We start from the raw sequence: 17978 nt of genomic DNA, 5'->3' as shown, positions 1-17978 counted from the left end.
ATATCTAATAATAATTTTCATCATATCTATCTGTATCATATTTATCCTATATATGTCTCTCCGTGTAGAGAGTATTTACACATCCATCAACCATACCTCTTTGTGGGAACAAAGCAATGTGTTTAAAACCATACCGGGAAATCCTCTACTTACGAACACTCGACTTACGAACTTTCAGAGATACGAGCGAATCAGGTCCGCATGTCCAGTTCCCTGTTCAGACCGAGAGTCGTAAGTTCAATCGCCGCGCAATAGATGGAGGTGGTGGCATCTACATCTGCAGAACACGAAGAACCAGTGGCATCTACAGAACATGAAGATCAGTGACATCTACATCTGCAGAACGTGAAGAACCAGTGACATCTACATCTACAGAACATGAAGAACCAGTGGCATCTACATCTACAGAACATGAGAACCAGTGACATCTACATCTGCAGAACGTGAAGAACCAGTGGCATCTACATCTGCAGAACATGAAGAACCAGTGGCATATATAGAACATGAAGAACCAGTGACATCTACATCTGCAGAACGTGAAGAACCAGTGGCATCTACATCTACAGAACGTGAAGAACCAGTGCCCATCTACATCTGCAGAACATGAAGAACCAGTGACATCTACATCTGCAGAACGTGAAGAACCGGTGGCATCTGCAGAACATGAAGAACCAGTGGCATCTACATCTGCAGAACATGAAGAACCAGTGGCATCTACATGAGATTATACAACTTTAAAAGCCATTCCCCGTGTTTACAGTACATGCCGTACGTGTTTGGAATCGACAGGAGTAAAGTTGGACTTCAGAACAGTCATCTGTAACCTAACTCGTTCGTAAGTAGAGAAGTGCCTGTACTTTGTTTTGTATGTGGAGGAATAGATCCGTGAAGGAGACGAATTGAATGAGTATTTGTTTTGTCTCTTAGTGGGAAAAGCATTGTCAGCTCAGAAGGTGTTACGTCTTGATAAGTAAACACAAAACTCAACATATCAATCAATAACACCGCGTGGCCTGATACAATAAAAAAACGTATAATTGGCGACGTTCGGCCAATGGCCCTTCATATAAATGGCCCTCTAAATAAATAAGCATTTCAGATTATAGGATATTAGACAGAACTGGGGGGAGGCGATGGCCTCTATAAAATCAGTTAATACCTCATTGGGCTTTACCTGGTATGATACAAAAAACACATTTGTTTAGTTGTATTCGTATATGTTCAAGTGATTTTGTTTACCTTCCTAATACTTTACACTTCCTTTCGTGCTTTGTTGCACTGTTTTTTACGATTTGTCGCACGCCCCGACTGGACATCTGTGAAGCAGCTTTGTAGCTCATCGGATTCCTCCGGTATCAATACATATTCTGATCTATGGGGCCGTCCATAAATGACGTCACGCACCTAGGGGGGGGGGGGTCAGACATTTGTGACGATGTGTGACGAGGGGGGGGGTGATAAATGTGACGTCACATCAAAATGCGCAACTTTATATAAATAGACAACACGTTCTACTTGATTAAATAGACGCTTTAATAAATGTTTCTCCTACAACATCAGAGTGCAGCGCCACATTAAATACGCACTACAATGACAATAGTTTCAAGCGATATGAAGCATGTTTTATTTCCAAAAAGAAATATGGTTTTGGGGGGGGGGGGCAGAGCTTTGTGACGTCATATTTGAAGGGGGGTCTGACTTTTTGTGACGCCGCGTGACGAGGGAGGGGGGGTAAAAATCGTCCAAAATCGCGTGACGTCATTTATGGATGGCCCCTATATATATGAAAGGGACACCTTGCCAGGTGAGAGGGGGGGGAGGAGGGGGTTTCTTTCCCTCTCTCTCCTCTAGACACGGAGACACGAGGTGCATTGCGCCGTGTGAGGCAGTGCAGAAAAAACAATCATTTGGTCGTTCACGGTCAAAATCAACCCTGAAGGGTGGTCAACCAACTCCCCTCTGACTTGGGGAGGCTGTCCTCATCCAGCAGTGGATTAGCGTAAGCGGTCCGTGAATGTATACTGCATTTTAAATCTGGAGGTAATAGGTGAAGGTTTGACCAAAAAAAAACCTTTGATTTAACACCGCCGATGTGCACGTTTGAAGGTAAAAAAACCTCTCATCTGGCAAGGCTCCCAGCGAGTGACGTCGGCTGGTGACGCAGGGTCCCTTGAGACCTGTGACGTCACGGCGTTCTCCTTCACCCCCGCCCCCTCATTCCCGGTTCCCCCCCGCTCTGCCCCGCCCCTCACTTCCCCCCCGCCCCTCACTTCCCCCTCCCCCCTCCCTTTGCCTGAGGACTCCAACCAACAGAGCCATTCAAACGTGAGACACGCCGAGCGGGGGAGGAGAGACAAAGGCGGAAAGGTTTTACTGTGGTGCTCGGATACAGACTGACTCATCATCATCACCGTCATACAACCAACCGAACATCACCACCACCACCATCCAAACAACATCATCACCACCACCACCATCCAAACAACATCATCACCACCACCACCATCCAAACAACATCATCACTACCAACCATCATAACCATCTCGACCGTCCAACCGCAAACATCATCGTCACCACCATCCGACTATACGACATCATCATCTTCTTCAAACCAACAACATCATCATCCGTCCGACCAACATCGCCTTGAAGGGTGAGTTCGTCACCAAAGCTGGTTTTGTATATTCGCGTGTCTGCCGTACCGGTGTTAATAGGTGCTCGCTAGCAGCACTTGCCCCAAAAGTCTCCCAAGACTATACGGGGGATCTGTGTCTGTGTCTATAACGTGGGGAGCGGTGGCACAGTGGTTAGCGCGCTGCACTGCGACTCGAGTTGGAACTTCGGCCGTGTCTGACATCAGCGGCGAGTGACATCCGAGCGTGTCCTGGAACCTCTCTAGGTCGACTCGACCTTAATTGTGTAACTGGTGCGCTGTGAAAACATCACAACCGGGGGAGACAAAGGTGGCCGGGCGTGAGCCGAGTCTCACCACCTCCTTGTGCGCTGTGCCGACCTTCATAGGTGCTCTCTAACAGCACTTGCCCCGGCAGTATGTGGAGGCTACACGGGGGACCTTTGTCTGTGTACGTGTCTACCATGCATACAGACTGGGGAATAGTTGTGTGTGTTGGTTGTATGTGTACATACGTGTGTCTGCGTATCTGTGTACGTCTGTGTGTTTGTGTGGGGAGAGGTTCGTGAGCTGTGTAGCTACGGACCCGGCGAACCGAGTTCGATTCCCGCTCACGGCCAACACCGGTGACGATTATCTGAACAGGTCCTGGGCCTCCCCTAGGTCGACTCAGCCTCAAATGAGTAGCCGGTGCGGTGTAGAAACATCGCCACTAGGCCGGGCGTGGTGCTGCCCCCCCCTCGTCCCGTACTGGCCATCATAGGTGCTCGCGAACAGCACTTGCCCTAAAAGTATTTGAAGGCTACACGGGGGATCTTTGACTTTTGTATGTCTGGGGTGTCTTGTCTCGGAGTTTTGTGGTATCATTTTTGCTGTGGCGTCAAATTCTGATTACATTTTAATCTTAGAATTTAAGTTTTTATATCATTTGTCGTGGTTTGAATCTTCGGTGTTGGTAATTTTCAGCTTGTAGGGGGTGCTGTTTGTATGACTGCAGCTGCATAAAAGTTGACTACAGCGTTATTATGCGTGTGTGTACATCTGTGTGTATGTGGTGTTGTGTCTCTATCTTTTTGTGGTTGTTTATATATTTGTATATGAATTATGCTTATTTACCCCCAGGAGGGCATCACTGAGTTCTCATGACTGGGTTTTTTTCAGGAGGGTACCCACCAACTTCGTAGCGGTAGGAGGACGATGATTGCTCAGCACTTTACATCCCAATTGAGTCATTTGCGGGTAAATATTTAAATTTGGACCGTGGGCCACTTTTGCCACTGACGTCACGGGTCCTATTTTTTTTGGGTTGTCATAGCCGCAGTATTAACCAGAGCGGCCGCTGGAAGCCAACCGCGAACCTCAAGCCCGCCCTTGGTTGGGGCCCTTTAATGGGGTGGAGTGGTGGCGCTGTGGTTAGCGCACTGCGCTAGGAACTCCCCCCTCACCCTGCGCTCTGGGTTTGATTGCCCCTCGTGGCTAATGTCAGTGGCGAGCGACATCTAAACTGGTCTTGGGCCCTCCATCTAGGTCGGTTCAGTTTTAAATCGATAACTGATGCGAAATTGGGAGACAAAGGCGGCCTGGCTTAGTGCTGGACAAACCACCCCTCGTGTGCCGTGCCGGCCTTAATAGGTGCTCGGTAACAGCACTTGCCCCAAAAGTCTGTTATGACTATACGGGGGATCTTTGTCTTTGTAGGGAGCGGTGGCACAGTGGTTAACGCACCGCGCTACGAACTCGACGGCCTGATAATCGTTTTCTGCTCATAACAGTGGCGACTATATGCACCGATCCTGGGCCTCCCTTAGGTTGACTCAGCCTTAAATGTGTATGTGCTCGCTAACGTGTGTCTACCGTCGTGTGTGTGTGTGCCTACAGCTGTGTGTGTGCAGCGGTGTTCTCTGTTCCTCTTTGTACGTCTTGTACTCGGGTTCACGCGGTGCTCCGTAATCCCCCACTCACTCGTGGCAACGTTGGGCTGTGTCCACAGCGTTGTGTACTGCGTGTTGAGAGGGGGGGGGAGTGGTGGCGCAGTGGTTCGCACTGCACTGTGTAACGAATTCGATTCTACCATTCACAACCAACATCGATGATGATTTTCTGAACCGGTTATGGGGCCTGCCCTAACGACATCTCGGCCTTAAATGAGTAACCGGTGTGGTGTGTAAACATCAGCACTGGGGAGACAAAGGCGGCCGGTTGTGATTCTGCCCCCCCACCCCCCCCTTCACAGGTGTATCGTGCTCTCCTTAACAGGTTCTCGCTAACAGCACTTGCCCTAAGCCTGTTGCAGGCTACACGGGTGGTCTTTGTCTCTTGTATGCACTGTACTGTACCACGTGAGTGTCAGTCTCGCAAAGGTCACTTGCGAATGAGACTAACCTGGTGTCTTAAGAGTTCTCAACTGGTTAGACAAATTAAACTTGGCCACTAGTAACCGTTAAGAGAGGCATGTGTCTGCTTTTTAGCAGCATTCGCGTCACACTCAACACCCGCCCATGACGAGAAGTAGTGCCCACACATCCCAATGTAGCAGGGCCCTCCTGAAAAACAGATTCTTGATCATTTCCTCGGTAAAGATGTGCCATTGTTTTAAGTCTGATCGCGCAATGTACAATATTGTACGTATGCATATATATAGGGCTGGTGCAGCAGTTAGCGCTATAAACCACGGCTCCCATCAGTAGCGAGTGGGATCAGAACGTGTTATGGGCCCCCCTTCACATCCCCACCATCACTAACCAGCAGCGACCAGAATAGTGAAGTAGGGTCAAATATCCTCCCCCTGATCGGCATGGCAAAATGTCTTTATCCAGCAGTGGATGGACCAAGAGTTGTAAGTAATGGCAATATATTATGGCGTTTATGTAGGTAAAATGCGGCCCCGTCATACGAATGTGGAATTTATATCACTGGCTAAGGGCCACAATTGTGAATGACAACCAAGCCATGTTTACACGAGGAAGAAGATGCAGTGAATGAATGAAATAAATGCAAATGACAATGTAATGTGATTATAATCTATAATCTGCAGCCCTTTGCTAGTCCACTGCTGGATGAAGACCCCCCCCCAAAGCCGTCGCTGGGGTTGTCAGACCATACTTCACCACGCTGGTCGCGTGAAGGGGCTGCCTGGGACCGGTTTTAGATACCGCTCGCCACTGATGTTAACCGTGGCCGGGAGTCCCACTCCCAGTGGCCGTGTTGGTACGGTGGTGCGCCAAGCACTGTGCCGTCACCACCCCACGCAGCTGTGGATATATGCAGCACGCAACGCAATGTCGAACATTTATTTATACACAATTGGATTTTAAAATAGTCAAACGGGTGCTACGATATCTCAAAGACACCCACTGCCCTACGTCCACTGCTGGATGAATGCATCCCCAAGTGGTCACCATCCCTCACGGTCCTGCGATGCCAAAATCCATCGTGCTCCTGTGCACGAGCCAGCTGATTTAATCGCTCCATCTCCACGGTGCACGTAAAAATCAGCACCGGGGAGACAAAGGCGGCCGGGGGGGGGAGTTCTGACCACACCCCAGCCCCTCCTCACGCCCGTTTGCCACCTTAATAGGTGCTCGCTAACAGCACTTGCCCCAAAAGTCTGTGTAGGCTACACGGGAGATCTTTGTCTGGGTATTGACTCTGCTGACCTCCTCTCTGCTGTCTGCTCACTCTCCCATCTGCTCGTCTCTTTGCTCAGTTGCTCGGAATGGGGTGGTGGGGGGGCGATTGGGTTTGACACCGAGGCTGGCAGCTGCTCCCCAAAGGAGACCTGGTCCCTAAGAAGAGACCTGGTCTCTCTGAATAACAATCGTGGTTTCCGAATGTGCTCGCGTTTCCGCATTTGTGCTGCTCTACAATTCTCTGTATGCGTTTGAATGACATCGCGTTGTCGCCGTTCGGTGTCATGTCCCGGAAAAAGGTATTGATTCAGCTCCTGAAAAAGCTCATAGCACGCAGAGCGAAGCGTCTCACGTCGTGCCAAAAAAACCACGCGGTACGACCCGAAAACAAGTCGGGAGAGCTGGGGTTGGTTCCAGGGAGAGTTGAGTTGTTGGAACCCAGTAAACGCCAACGTCGTGTGGCCAAGGGAAGCATTACCCAATCCTACCCGCAACACTGCGTTAGTCTGTGGGCCCTGTGTCAGTATTTGGGCCCTGTGTTAGTCTATGGGCCCTATGTAAGTCTATGGGTTATGTTAGTCTATGGGCCCGATTTAAGTCTATGGGTTATGTTAGGCTATGGGGCCTATTTCAGTCTATGGAATGTTGGTCTATGGGGCCCTATGTTAGCCTGTGGCCCGTGTCAGTATTTGGGCCCCGTGTTAGTCTATGGGCCCGATTTAAGTCTGTGGGTTATGTTAGGCTATGGGACCTATGTCAGCCTATGGAATCTGTTGGTTTATGGGCCCTATGTTAGCCTGAGCTCTATGTTAATCAATGGGCCCGATGTCAGTCTTTGTGTTCTGTTAGTCTATTTTATCCTAACACAAATCCTGTCTCTAAAGCCCATCCTAACACTCACCTCTATACCGAACCCAGTCCCTAAACGGCAAAAATAACAATGCCCATTATTCATCCAGGACACCCTCACTGAGTCTCAAGACTTTTTTTAGGAGGGTTGCTCCAACTCTGGGGTGTTTGGACCTGAATTCCATCGGTGATGAGAGTATGGCTTCGCATGGGAGAGAATCTGGAGAACCCACGGGAAAAGAAAACCAAATGTGCTGTATACATGGTGGCGACCAAAATCCGCACAAATAGATTCGCTAATTCATTGCTGTACGTGTATATACTGCATGTGTGTGTGATGTTCACGGTTCACCAACACTTCACTCCAGCGCTCATCTCTCTTGGCCGGCTGTTCGACTTCTCCGCGTTGTAGCCGTGGGCGATGACTCAAACGCCCGGTGACGACCAGCCGATGAGTGACGCATGCACCGCTCACCCGGGCTAGCCGCCTCCAGTGAATGAGCGCGTGCGCGCATACACGTTCCGCACGTAACAGGGGCGGCCTTCATCCAGCAGTGGATGGAAAATAGCCGCTGATGACAGTGATATGGCGGCAGTCATGGGTGTCAATGAGCGCTGGACACATTTGTCAAGAATGCTGCAGTCTTCAAATAATAATAAAAACTATATAAGTGACGTTTTGGGCAAATAGGCAATCTTCAAAAAAAGACTTAAAATTAGGATTTCCTGGCCCCGGCCACGATAATGTGGAATTTCGAGCATCACCGACTCAATGAAAATGTTGTGCCCATTTCTCGCTTAGAGCTGGCAGACCACTTTTGAGTGTGATGTTATTTAAATAATCATCAGCCATGCTCCATCCAGTGCTGGATAAAGGCCTCCCCAAGGTTGCGTCATCTCTTGCGATCCTGCGATGTAATGATCCACGCGAGTTGATTTCATCGCTCATTCTCTTTTATGGACTTCCTCTCGGATGAATTCCACTGCTTGGCTGCCACTCGGTCATTATTCTTGACAATGATAATGACGGAATCTATGTTTGTAAATATACGGTACAAAAAAAAGTGGCCAAACTTCGCAGGGCAGGACTCTCCTGAAAATGAGACTTGAAACTCAGAGCAGCACACTTCACGACTGCTAGTTCTGTTTGATTGACTCAAGATGGACTATATAGTCAGTAATTCATCATCAATAATCACAATTTATTTATAGCTGTTATAATCTCATAGCTGTAATTCGTAGCAGTAATTCATTCATAGCTATGATTTCCTCAAAGCTGTAACGTTATAACACATAATTCAAAGCTGAAATAATCTCACAGCTGTAATCTCATAACTGTTAAAAACTAAGCAGTTCCAATCTCATATCTGTCACATTCACATTTCTGTAATTATCATAGCTGTTGTGACGTCAGTTTTTGAGATCTCATCGCTATAATCTTAGCTGTTGTGATCAATCTGTAATGATCTTAGCTATTGTGATCCCATCGCTATGATCGCATAGCGGTTGTGATCTCATCGCTATAATCTTAGCTGTCATGATCTCACAGCTATTGTGATCTCATAGCTATTATCTCATCCGTAATTGTCTCATATCTTTAATGGTCGCATAGCTGCCACAACCCCACAGCCCTGACCACTATCACCACCACCACCTGAGCCGTGCTGTGGACAGCTCGGCTATGAGCCCAGCTCCACTTCTACTACAGCCGCACACTTCCTTCCGTCGCCAGCTGTAGCACATTACTCGCGGCTGTCGAGCAGGGGCCCGGGCGTGGGGAGGGGCTGCTGCTGCTGCTCCTATAGCTGAGTCAGCCAAACAAGTGGAGAAGACTTCTTTGTGCTGTGGACTTTAGTTTGTCGTTGTTGTTTTGCGTGGTTGTTGTTCTGTTTGTTGTTGTGGTTCGATGGGTTTGTGTCCCGCTTGTTTTCGAGTGGATCTGCCAATAGCCATCTCGTTTCACAAGAAGAAAAATAAACCGGTCGAGTGAAACCGATTTGACTCAGGACCCATAGACTGACGAAGGAGACGCGAAAACTGGCATTTTATTGATATTTCGACGAGAAAATACATTTCATGTGTTTTTTAACAAATATTATTTATTTATGTAGTGATCTATTTATGAAGCTTGAACTTTTGGGGCCTTGTGAAAGCTCACTTTCATTGGATACTCATTGTAAATGTGCACCTAGATGACAGTCTTACTATTCCTTGGGTACACCTTGTGAAAACCCACCCCACGTTGGGGACACAATGTGAAAGTGCGCTTAATCAGTGTGTAGCGTCTACTATTCTATTACAAACACCTTCAAAAAGCAAACTTCCACTGGGTACATCAAATACATGTGCAGGAAAGGTGTAGTGTCGACTATTCCATTGGGTACCCTTTGTGAAATCTAACCCCTATTGGGTACCCTTTGTGAAATCTAACCCCTATTGGGTACCATTTATGAAATCTAACCCCTTACTGGGTTAGTGTGAAATCTCATCTTGACTGGGTACAGCTTGTTAAAGTAAATTTCAAGTACACATTTAATGTGTATTATTCCATTGGGTACACCTTGTAAGATCCCACCCCGATTGGGTACAGCATGTGAAAGTGCACTGAAGCAGAGTGTACAGTCTGTGCCTCTCCCTGCCGTGACCCCAACATGGCTTTCCCGCGCATAGGCCCGCTTCGCCTGCCCACCCGCCCGCACTCACTCCCGCCCGCTCTCTCGTGCTCCCACTCTTTCCATCGCCGCGCGAACCGGGGGCTCACATACCCGCACGTAGACGACCAATTGACTTCTCTCTTACTTTTTCAAAAGTCTCCCTCTTTCTCTCTTCTCAAGTCAGATTTCACCCTGCGCTTCCGAGACACCTTACCCAGACTTCGACGCGAGGTTTTCGGCCGGCCGGCTCATTGGTGGCAGTACAGCAAGTAGGTTTATGCATCTGCGTGGCTGGATTGACGCAAAATGCGCACATGGATTAGGTCGGCATCCTTCCTGCTTGCTATACTGCCTCGACTGAGCACCACAGCTTATTGCCGCACAGATGGAAGTTATCTTGTACGATTGTAACGATTCGACTCTCTTAGATATTTGATGATTAAACGACGATTTGGATTATTATTAAGTCACAATTTGACGACTTTAGGTCAGTATTATGATGCGTGAAAAAATACAAAGAGGAGGAGGCCGGGAGGCTCAACGGTCCGAGACACTAAACTTGCTCCGTTGAGATGCTGGGCTCGAATCCGGATTTTAGCCGTGCAACCAGTGTTTCTACCGTGGTTCACAAGTGTAGCACGCTGATGGTCTTGGTCCAATCATCAACTACACTAAACATTGCGTTAAATTCGGTTTTACTCTTCCAGCTGTGAAGATTAAAATCACCATTTGACATGCAACAATAGCAGCGTGTAGGAAATTGCGTCCTCTACTGTGTAAAGGATGAGAAAGCCACTTGTCCTCTATGCCACAGCCAGAAGCGCTGCCCCCTAATGTGAGCAGGAGTGGTCACTCGAGAGGGTTATCAGAGACTAGTTCTGTAGTATCCACCTCCACAGGCTATTTCTTCAGCACGAAGAGTTTCACTGCCGTGCGCGGGTGCCAACTGAATTCTTTGTCGTGACATTCTGCCGATAGCACAACTGTGATACAATGGGGTGGGGGGGGGGTGTACGGGAGAAATTATTGTTTAATTTGTACTTAACAGTGTTCGTCATGTCCCCCACCATCTCCTCCCACAGTCGTCCGTTCACCCCTTGATGCCTTGCGGCCGGGCCTTCAAGCGCAAGCTGTGCCGCCACGATGACGAACAGGAAGAGGAGGACGACGCCGATGACGGGGGCCCCATCGACAAATGTCGCCGGCGCTCCGAGTCAAACGGCATCGACCGGGAGTGGTGCCCGTTCGACGCACCAGACCCCCGAGCCCTTCCGGACCTGCCGGAATTTGAGGACGATGCCGTGACTGCAAAGATGGCGCCAATTCTGGCGCCTTGGTGGGACGGCGCGAGCGACCATGGCGCGAGTGAGCGCATCGCGCTCCGAGCCTCGGTGCTGGCGCTCTCTCTGGGGAAGCTGCGTGCGTGTCGCCAGGCCGCCGAGCCCTGCCTGCGCCGCTCCGTGCTCATCGCCAACACGCTGCGGGTCGTGCATGCCGAGCCGGGTTGCGGCGTCGACGACGACCCCGAGGACCAACGATCGGACCGGGCGGCTCACCCCGATCCGGAGCTGGAGCCGCTACCGTTCCGCTCGCTCACGCCGCCGCTAACGCCGTCGTCCGTGCTGGAGGCGAGCGGCGAGGCCCTGGGAGGGTTCGGCGTGACGGCGCCGCTCTTGGACTTCGCGGACGGCAGTTGCCGTGCCACTCCGGCGAATCCTGACTGTGCCGGCGAAAGCACCGGCAATGTCCTTGCCTCCTCTTCGCCGCCAGGCCCGTGTCTCACCGCGCTGCTGCCAGCCGCCGCTTGGGGCCCTCGGGTTGCGCCGACGGCCACCGCCTGGGCCGAGGGGCATCGGCCTCACGACAGCGGCGTCGGTGGCGCCGCTCGGCTGTCTGGCGTCGAGCTGATGGCTGCTGCGGCCGCAGCGATGGTGACGGAACCGTCGGGCTTCCTGTGCGACCTCTCGCTGGATGGAGCCTTCTCGGACATCGACACGTCCATGTACGACTTTGACCCGTTCTCGCCGGCTGCGGCCGCGCTGCACCTGCAGGGAGGCGGCGACTGCGCCAAGCCCGCAGTGGCGGTGGCAGCGCCGGCAGAAGGGACGATGGGGGACGGGGGCGGTGTGGGAGCGGCGGCGGCGTCTGGCAAGCAAGACCTTAACGAGCTAGACCAGATCATGCAGGTGCTGGTGGGCACGTGAGCGGCGCGCTGCCGTCGGTCGTTGCCGCCACCCTTGCTTAAATTTAATTGTACAGCCCCTTTGTCAATCCACTGCTGGACGAAGGCCTCCCCCCCCCCCCCCTCCAAGCCGCGTGGATTACGTAAGGATTGTCCGACGGAAGCTTTTCAGCCGATCGACCGCACGTCACGGGGGGCCCACGTTGGTGGACGATGTTAGCGGTGGGCAGAAAAAAACTGAACTCGATCACCGGGTTTGTGGCCACGGTGCACTTGTCACTGGGCCGCCGTAGCAGCACGATTATCGTCGTCTTCATCATCATCATCATCGTTGGGAGCGACGTTATATGACTTTCCTTGTCATTTGCACCTCCAATTAGCCCGGTTGGCTACGTACGTTGCGAAAGAAGTTTAACGTAAATACATACAAGTCATTAGCAGCGTCATCACATGAACGCAATCGCAATCTTCAGGGTCAGCAATGTCATCACGAGTTCAGTGTATAACGCGGTAATGTCGCCTATGAACAAATCACCTCGTTTGTGTCCGATCTCGGAAGCTAAGCAGGGTTGTGCCTTGTTATTACTTTGATGGGAGACTGACTAGGATAACCAGGTGTTCCAGGCTTGGGCTGCGAGATGGCATGAATCTATCTGTACGGAGCTTTGAGCATTATGTCCTTGCTTCACACGAACAACGCTCCTTCATGGTATTGGCCAAACGTCCCAACGTAGCAGAACCCTCCAGAAAGTGTCTCTCGACTCTGGATTTCATGGAAAATGGGCATGGCTATTATTATAGCATGTCATCAGTAAAATCCTTACCACTGTTAGCGACGTAACGATCACCAACATTGTAATTATAATTATCAACATCATCATCATCACCACATCATGTCTGTCATTGGACGGCTACATCGCCTAGCAGTAGCATGTGCGCTGCTTGTTGCAATCGTTCACGGTTCGAATCCAGTGGCCTCCCTGGTTATTACTGCGGTGCGCAATAACCGCAATTATACCACGCGCTGTCTGCTTCGCTGTGGCCGTTACGGATTCCCCGTGATGTCACTCGCACAAGTAGGCCATTATGTGCCGGCGTCAGGGGTCGAAATTTGGCAAATTCGAAAATTACACCACATTAGGCTCAATTAGGACTATACATAGCAGCAATCACCACCACCTATTGGCAGCAGACTAATGCCCCAGGTGACTCTTGCACATGACTCATCCTGGTCTCTTGAGTTCACCTTGAAGCGATCATCACGATAATCATCAACGCCATTATTGTAAGAACATCACCATCACTACCACCAGCCATCATCGCAATTGTCACCATGAACGGTATCACAAAACACACAATTTGGATTTTCTAAAATATTTAAATGTGACCTTATCTCAGGACGCTCAACAAATATACGCCACACTTCAATGACGCTATTTTAACATCAACATAAGCGTCATCATCATCGTCATCATCCCGTACCCATGTGGACTACTATTTTAGGTTAACATCTGGCAAACTAGACTGGTGAAACCCAGAACACCGCTTGTGTTCAATTAATTATGCATTCGCGTTTTTAACTTAATAGCAGTCTTTTTATTCGACGCAAGATTTATACGACACTACACACCGTACATGTGTATGTGTACTCTTACCCTCGCATAATCACACAGATAGACAGGAAGAGGAACACGCATGGAATAGAAGAGAACAAACACAAATCGGTGACATTAACCTTGACAGGTAAGAAAAGCGTCAGCTTGGGCAGGAGACGTCGTGGCTTAACAGGATGATGACGACAATGACCGATGGCTGAGACTGGTAACGGAGTGGCAGCCCAAAGGAGGGAGCGCGCCTGAGCAGACGACCACTGCAGATATTCCATCGCCACTCTTCACTCACTCGTGATCAACAAAGACAGACGATCCCCCGTATTTGGCAATTGAGAAAATGACACCTCAAATTATCCTCAATGGGACTACACATAGCAATCGTCAACCGCGAGACTCGCATTTTTTAATGGGCTGTTGGGGCGAGTGCTCCATCACACGAGTCAATTTCATCGCTCCACCTCCACGATGTGAGTCCTCTTCTTCTCCTTTAGCTGCCATTCCATCACCAGTCTTGTCCATCGGCTAGCATCCTTTGTAGCGATGATGTGTCCTGCCCAACCAAGACAACACGAGGTCTCCACCCTGCATTGTCCCAAGCGACACGTTCCTCTTCCTACTTCCGTATGTTACCAAGCATGGTCCCCCCCCCCTCTCCACGCTTCTTTGCACATTTTTGTTCAACTTTTACTTTTTGTTAATTGTCAGGGTCCATGTTTCTGATCCAGCTCGTAGCAGTCCATATGACATCCCATGTCATATGCGTGTATATATATGTACGTTCACACGCACATATACAAACACGTATAGAAGATGCATAGGTGTTAATGTGTACAGTATTATGTAAGCGTGCATGCACTTGCACACAAACTTATATTGTACCTTTGTGTTAATGTATGTGCTCACACATACACGTGACACATGTATGTCTACACACACTTATTTTGTATGTGTGAATACACAACATGCTATATACGGGGATTAACTTCGCACTAACTGGCCCAGGTGGCTCAGTAGCAAAACGAGTGGTCCTGCAGTCGAAATGTTCCGAGTTCACATCGTGGTTGGGGGTTGAATCAGCCCATCATCCTACTCTCTCCGGTGGTCAATAAAATGAGAAATTTACAGGGAAATCAATAGCGGTTGTCCTATGGATGGACTCCCCCTGCCGAAGGAATGAGACATCTCCACCTCTGGCTCTGGCTCTGCAGGGCTGTAAAATGGGAGATAAGGACCGACGCCTCTCTGCTGATTTGAGCATAAAATCTCTTTTAAGACTTTTAATATCTCGCCGATTATTATCCAGGTAAGGCTGGTAAACTGGGGCGTTAAACTGGGTATGGGAGCAAAGCACGTTAATTACAGAAATATATCTATGCATAATAACGACCCCAACGCAACCTGCGAGATCAACAAAAAGAATAAATAACGCTTCCTTCGTTCACAATACTCCTCAAGACGAGAGGAGGTGGCCCAGTGGCTCAAAGATGTCAGAAAGGCTGAACCGGCACCGCTGGGAAACTTGGGTTCGACTCTAGGGTGCAGCCACCCGTGATAAAACCGGTTTCTCCATTGTAGCGAATTGATGGATTTTAAAACAAAAAAATAATAATCCCCAATACATTGACTTTGGATCTAAAACTTCGATTTGGCTAAACGCAAGCTGCTGCAAAGCCAAAACATTGCTTTGACCGTTATGACATGCATATTACCCTCGGTGGCAGGGCAGGTGGGAAATTGCAGCCAGTTGAAGGGATCTCAGAGGTGGCCTTGTGATATCCGCTTCCTCGGGCCGCTTTCGAACACGAAGGGATGTGCTGGTCTGCAAGATTTACGAACGAGTCTCGATAGCAACAATCAGGATAATATTCGGGGGAAATACCCATTGCTTTCACTGTTATTTTCCAAGAAAGACAAAGGTGGCAGACACCTTCACCTCAGAAAGTGTCGTGGGTGTTGGTGGACCACTTAGAGATGGGAGTCTGTGTGAGCCACTCCATCAGCAAGACAGAGATGGTGCCTGTTGTTGGAGACAGTACAGCAAGTAGGATCACGACAGGCTGCTGTAGTTTGCGAGGGTTTTTTTTATTTTGAGGCACACTCAGGTTTCCTCAAATTACAACGTAGGCCTCGGCAATGCCGTGTAAGTCGTGGGGGTTTGCTTGACCGTACTTCACCAAATCACAACAGAATTATCCAAATAATACAAATATGCCTCATTACGTCAAGACAAGAGCAATGTATAGTATTGTACCGGGTGTCCGCAATTGCCTGTTGCCCCCTGACTTGTCAAAGCTCGTGTTTAGTTTAACTGCGGCTGGTTATGTTTGTAAATTCACTTGTGCACGTGGTGCGCATATCATAACCTTAATAACTGATGTTATTAAATTAACAAAAAAACTATAACACATTCAACAACAATACCGTGGCCTTAAAAGGAACATAAATAGGCTATGTCTGTTAATAATGTACGGCCCTTGATCGATCCACTGCTGGACGAATACCTGCCCACTGGGGGTCGGTTGTACGAGTTGTGTGACCGTAGTTCACCACGCTGGTCAACACAGGTTGGTAAAGTCACTCGCCACTTAGCCTTGGCCGGGAATCAAGCCCCGTTCTGCTGGGTTCATAGCACGGCGTGCTAACCACTGCGCCACCCCATTTTAATACTGTACCGTATTCGATCACTTTACGCCACTTGTCATTTATTCTCAAACGTTTCGCCTATAAAATAATGGGGGGGGGGGGACAGGAAATTGTGGACATTGTACAATGTTACCCACTTAACTGAAAATGGTGTGTTCACGCGTGTTACGAATTGTGTGTTAACTTGTGTTGTAAAACACACAACGAGCAGTATGTATAAGAATGGGACGGGTGTTGACGTTTGCCACATCACGGATACCTTGGTAGAATTCAGCGTGAAGCAGCAGTCTGGGTAATTGATGATCCAACACTCACCGATAAAGAGCGATGAGGGGGCAGTCATTCGCCTCCTTATCACTCTTATAGCGCTGCCACCATGATTAGTGTCTCCCGTGAACTTCACTCGTTAATTCCACCACTCATGTTGGGGACTCAGTTCTACCAGACACCGTTTTGTCTCATTCCACAATGCAGGTCACAACACACCCACTCACGAATTCACCCACCTACTCACTAATTCACCCACCCACCTACTCACTAATTCACCCACTCACTAAATCACCCACCTACTCACTAATTCACCCACCTACTCACTAAATCACCCACCCACCTACTCACTAAATCACCCACCCACCTACTCATTAATTCACCCACTCACCAATTCACCCACCTACTCACTAATTCACCCACTCACTAATTCACCCACCCACCTCACTAAATCCACCATCCACCTACTCACTAATTCACCCACCCATCTACTCACTAATTCACCCACCCACCAATTCACCCACCCACTCACCAGACTGCAGGTCACCTCAATTCTCTTTCTGCTTCTTCCCTCGCACTGCTCCACTCATCATCATCATCGTCTCCGTTTCCAAAAGTTCTTCCAACTTCTCTCCATTTAAGAAAGTAACGTATTAATAACAACTCGTATCTATTACACTTTTAACAGTGCTGCTTGTCGCGGGCCACTTGGCGTTTTGGGCCTATGCTCAGCTACCGTGATTAGGAAACCAATACCAGGGTCTCTACATCATAATGTATCACCTTCCTCTTGGGAACGTGGCCAGTATTTATTGAAATGTCGAGGACTGAAAACAAATGTTAAATGTTACGTGTTTTTATACGTATTACAGATTATATATACAAACCACATGTATAATTTTATACTGACAGCTATAATTGAGGTTCCGTTGTTTAGATTATATTGCGCAGAGGAAACAACGTGATTTTATGCATCGAATTGTAACGGTATTTATCCAATACTTGTAACTTTACTTATTATTGTTATGTTCCTGTTTGTTGTTGTTGTTGATGTGTGTCGCGTTGGGGCTCACGCAGGTGATAATAGCCAATCTTGTTAAGCTAAGAGTCTGTAAACAACCATGATACACCATCACATAAACTTATACTGGTGTTCAAATTGTGTTTGCAATCCTTTACCCCCCCCCCCCACCGTCTCCCCTTGTTTACCCACGAAAGTCTCACCGATTGTCAGGAGTTATTTTCGGAGATGATCCTGCCAGGTTTTCGCAGTATGGGGGTGAATAATGCTGCTATGTAAAGTATAAATTTAGTAATTGTGGGGTTTTTTTGCCGTTTAATTCGTTCAAATTTGGACCATGATGACAGCACACAACGGCCTACGCTTGCGAATAACGTTACGAGATCTGCACCGTCCACACAGCACAGTATTTTAGCGGTTAATATACCTGCAATATTAATCGGGGCGGCCGCTGGATTAGAACCGTAAACCTATACAACAAGCAGCTA

General features: G+C 48.8%; 1 protein-coding gene across 1 annotated transcript; it reads left to right on the top strand.

Moving 5' to 3' along the window:
- The first annotated feature begins 2301 nt into the window (after positions 1-2301).
- On the top strand, positions 2302-17628 carry LOC144941747 (uncharacterized). The gene is made up of 2 exons (XM_078868159.1): positions 2302-2653; positions 10847-17628. The coding sequence occupies exon 2, from the start codon at positions 10865-10867 to the stop codon at positions 11966-11968; it is 1104 nt and encodes a 367-aa protein (XP_078724285.1). The 5' UTR covers positions 2302-2653; positions 10847-10864; the 3' UTR covers positions 11969-17628.
- Positions 17629-17978: the final 350 nt, after the last annotated feature.

The sequence above is a fragment of the Lampetra fluviatilis genome, chromosome 25 (genome assembly GCF_964198595.1).
Source record: "Lampetra fluviatilis chromosome 25, kcLamFluv1.1, whole genome shotgun sequence".
In the NCBI taxonomy this organism is placed as follows: domain Eukaryota; kingdom Metazoa; phylum Chordata; class Hyperoartia; order Petromyzontiformes; family Petromyzontidae; genus Lampetra; species Lampetra fluviatilis.
Note: the sequence above shows the minus strand (reverse complement) of the source record. Positions and strands in the feature narration are given on the sequence as shown.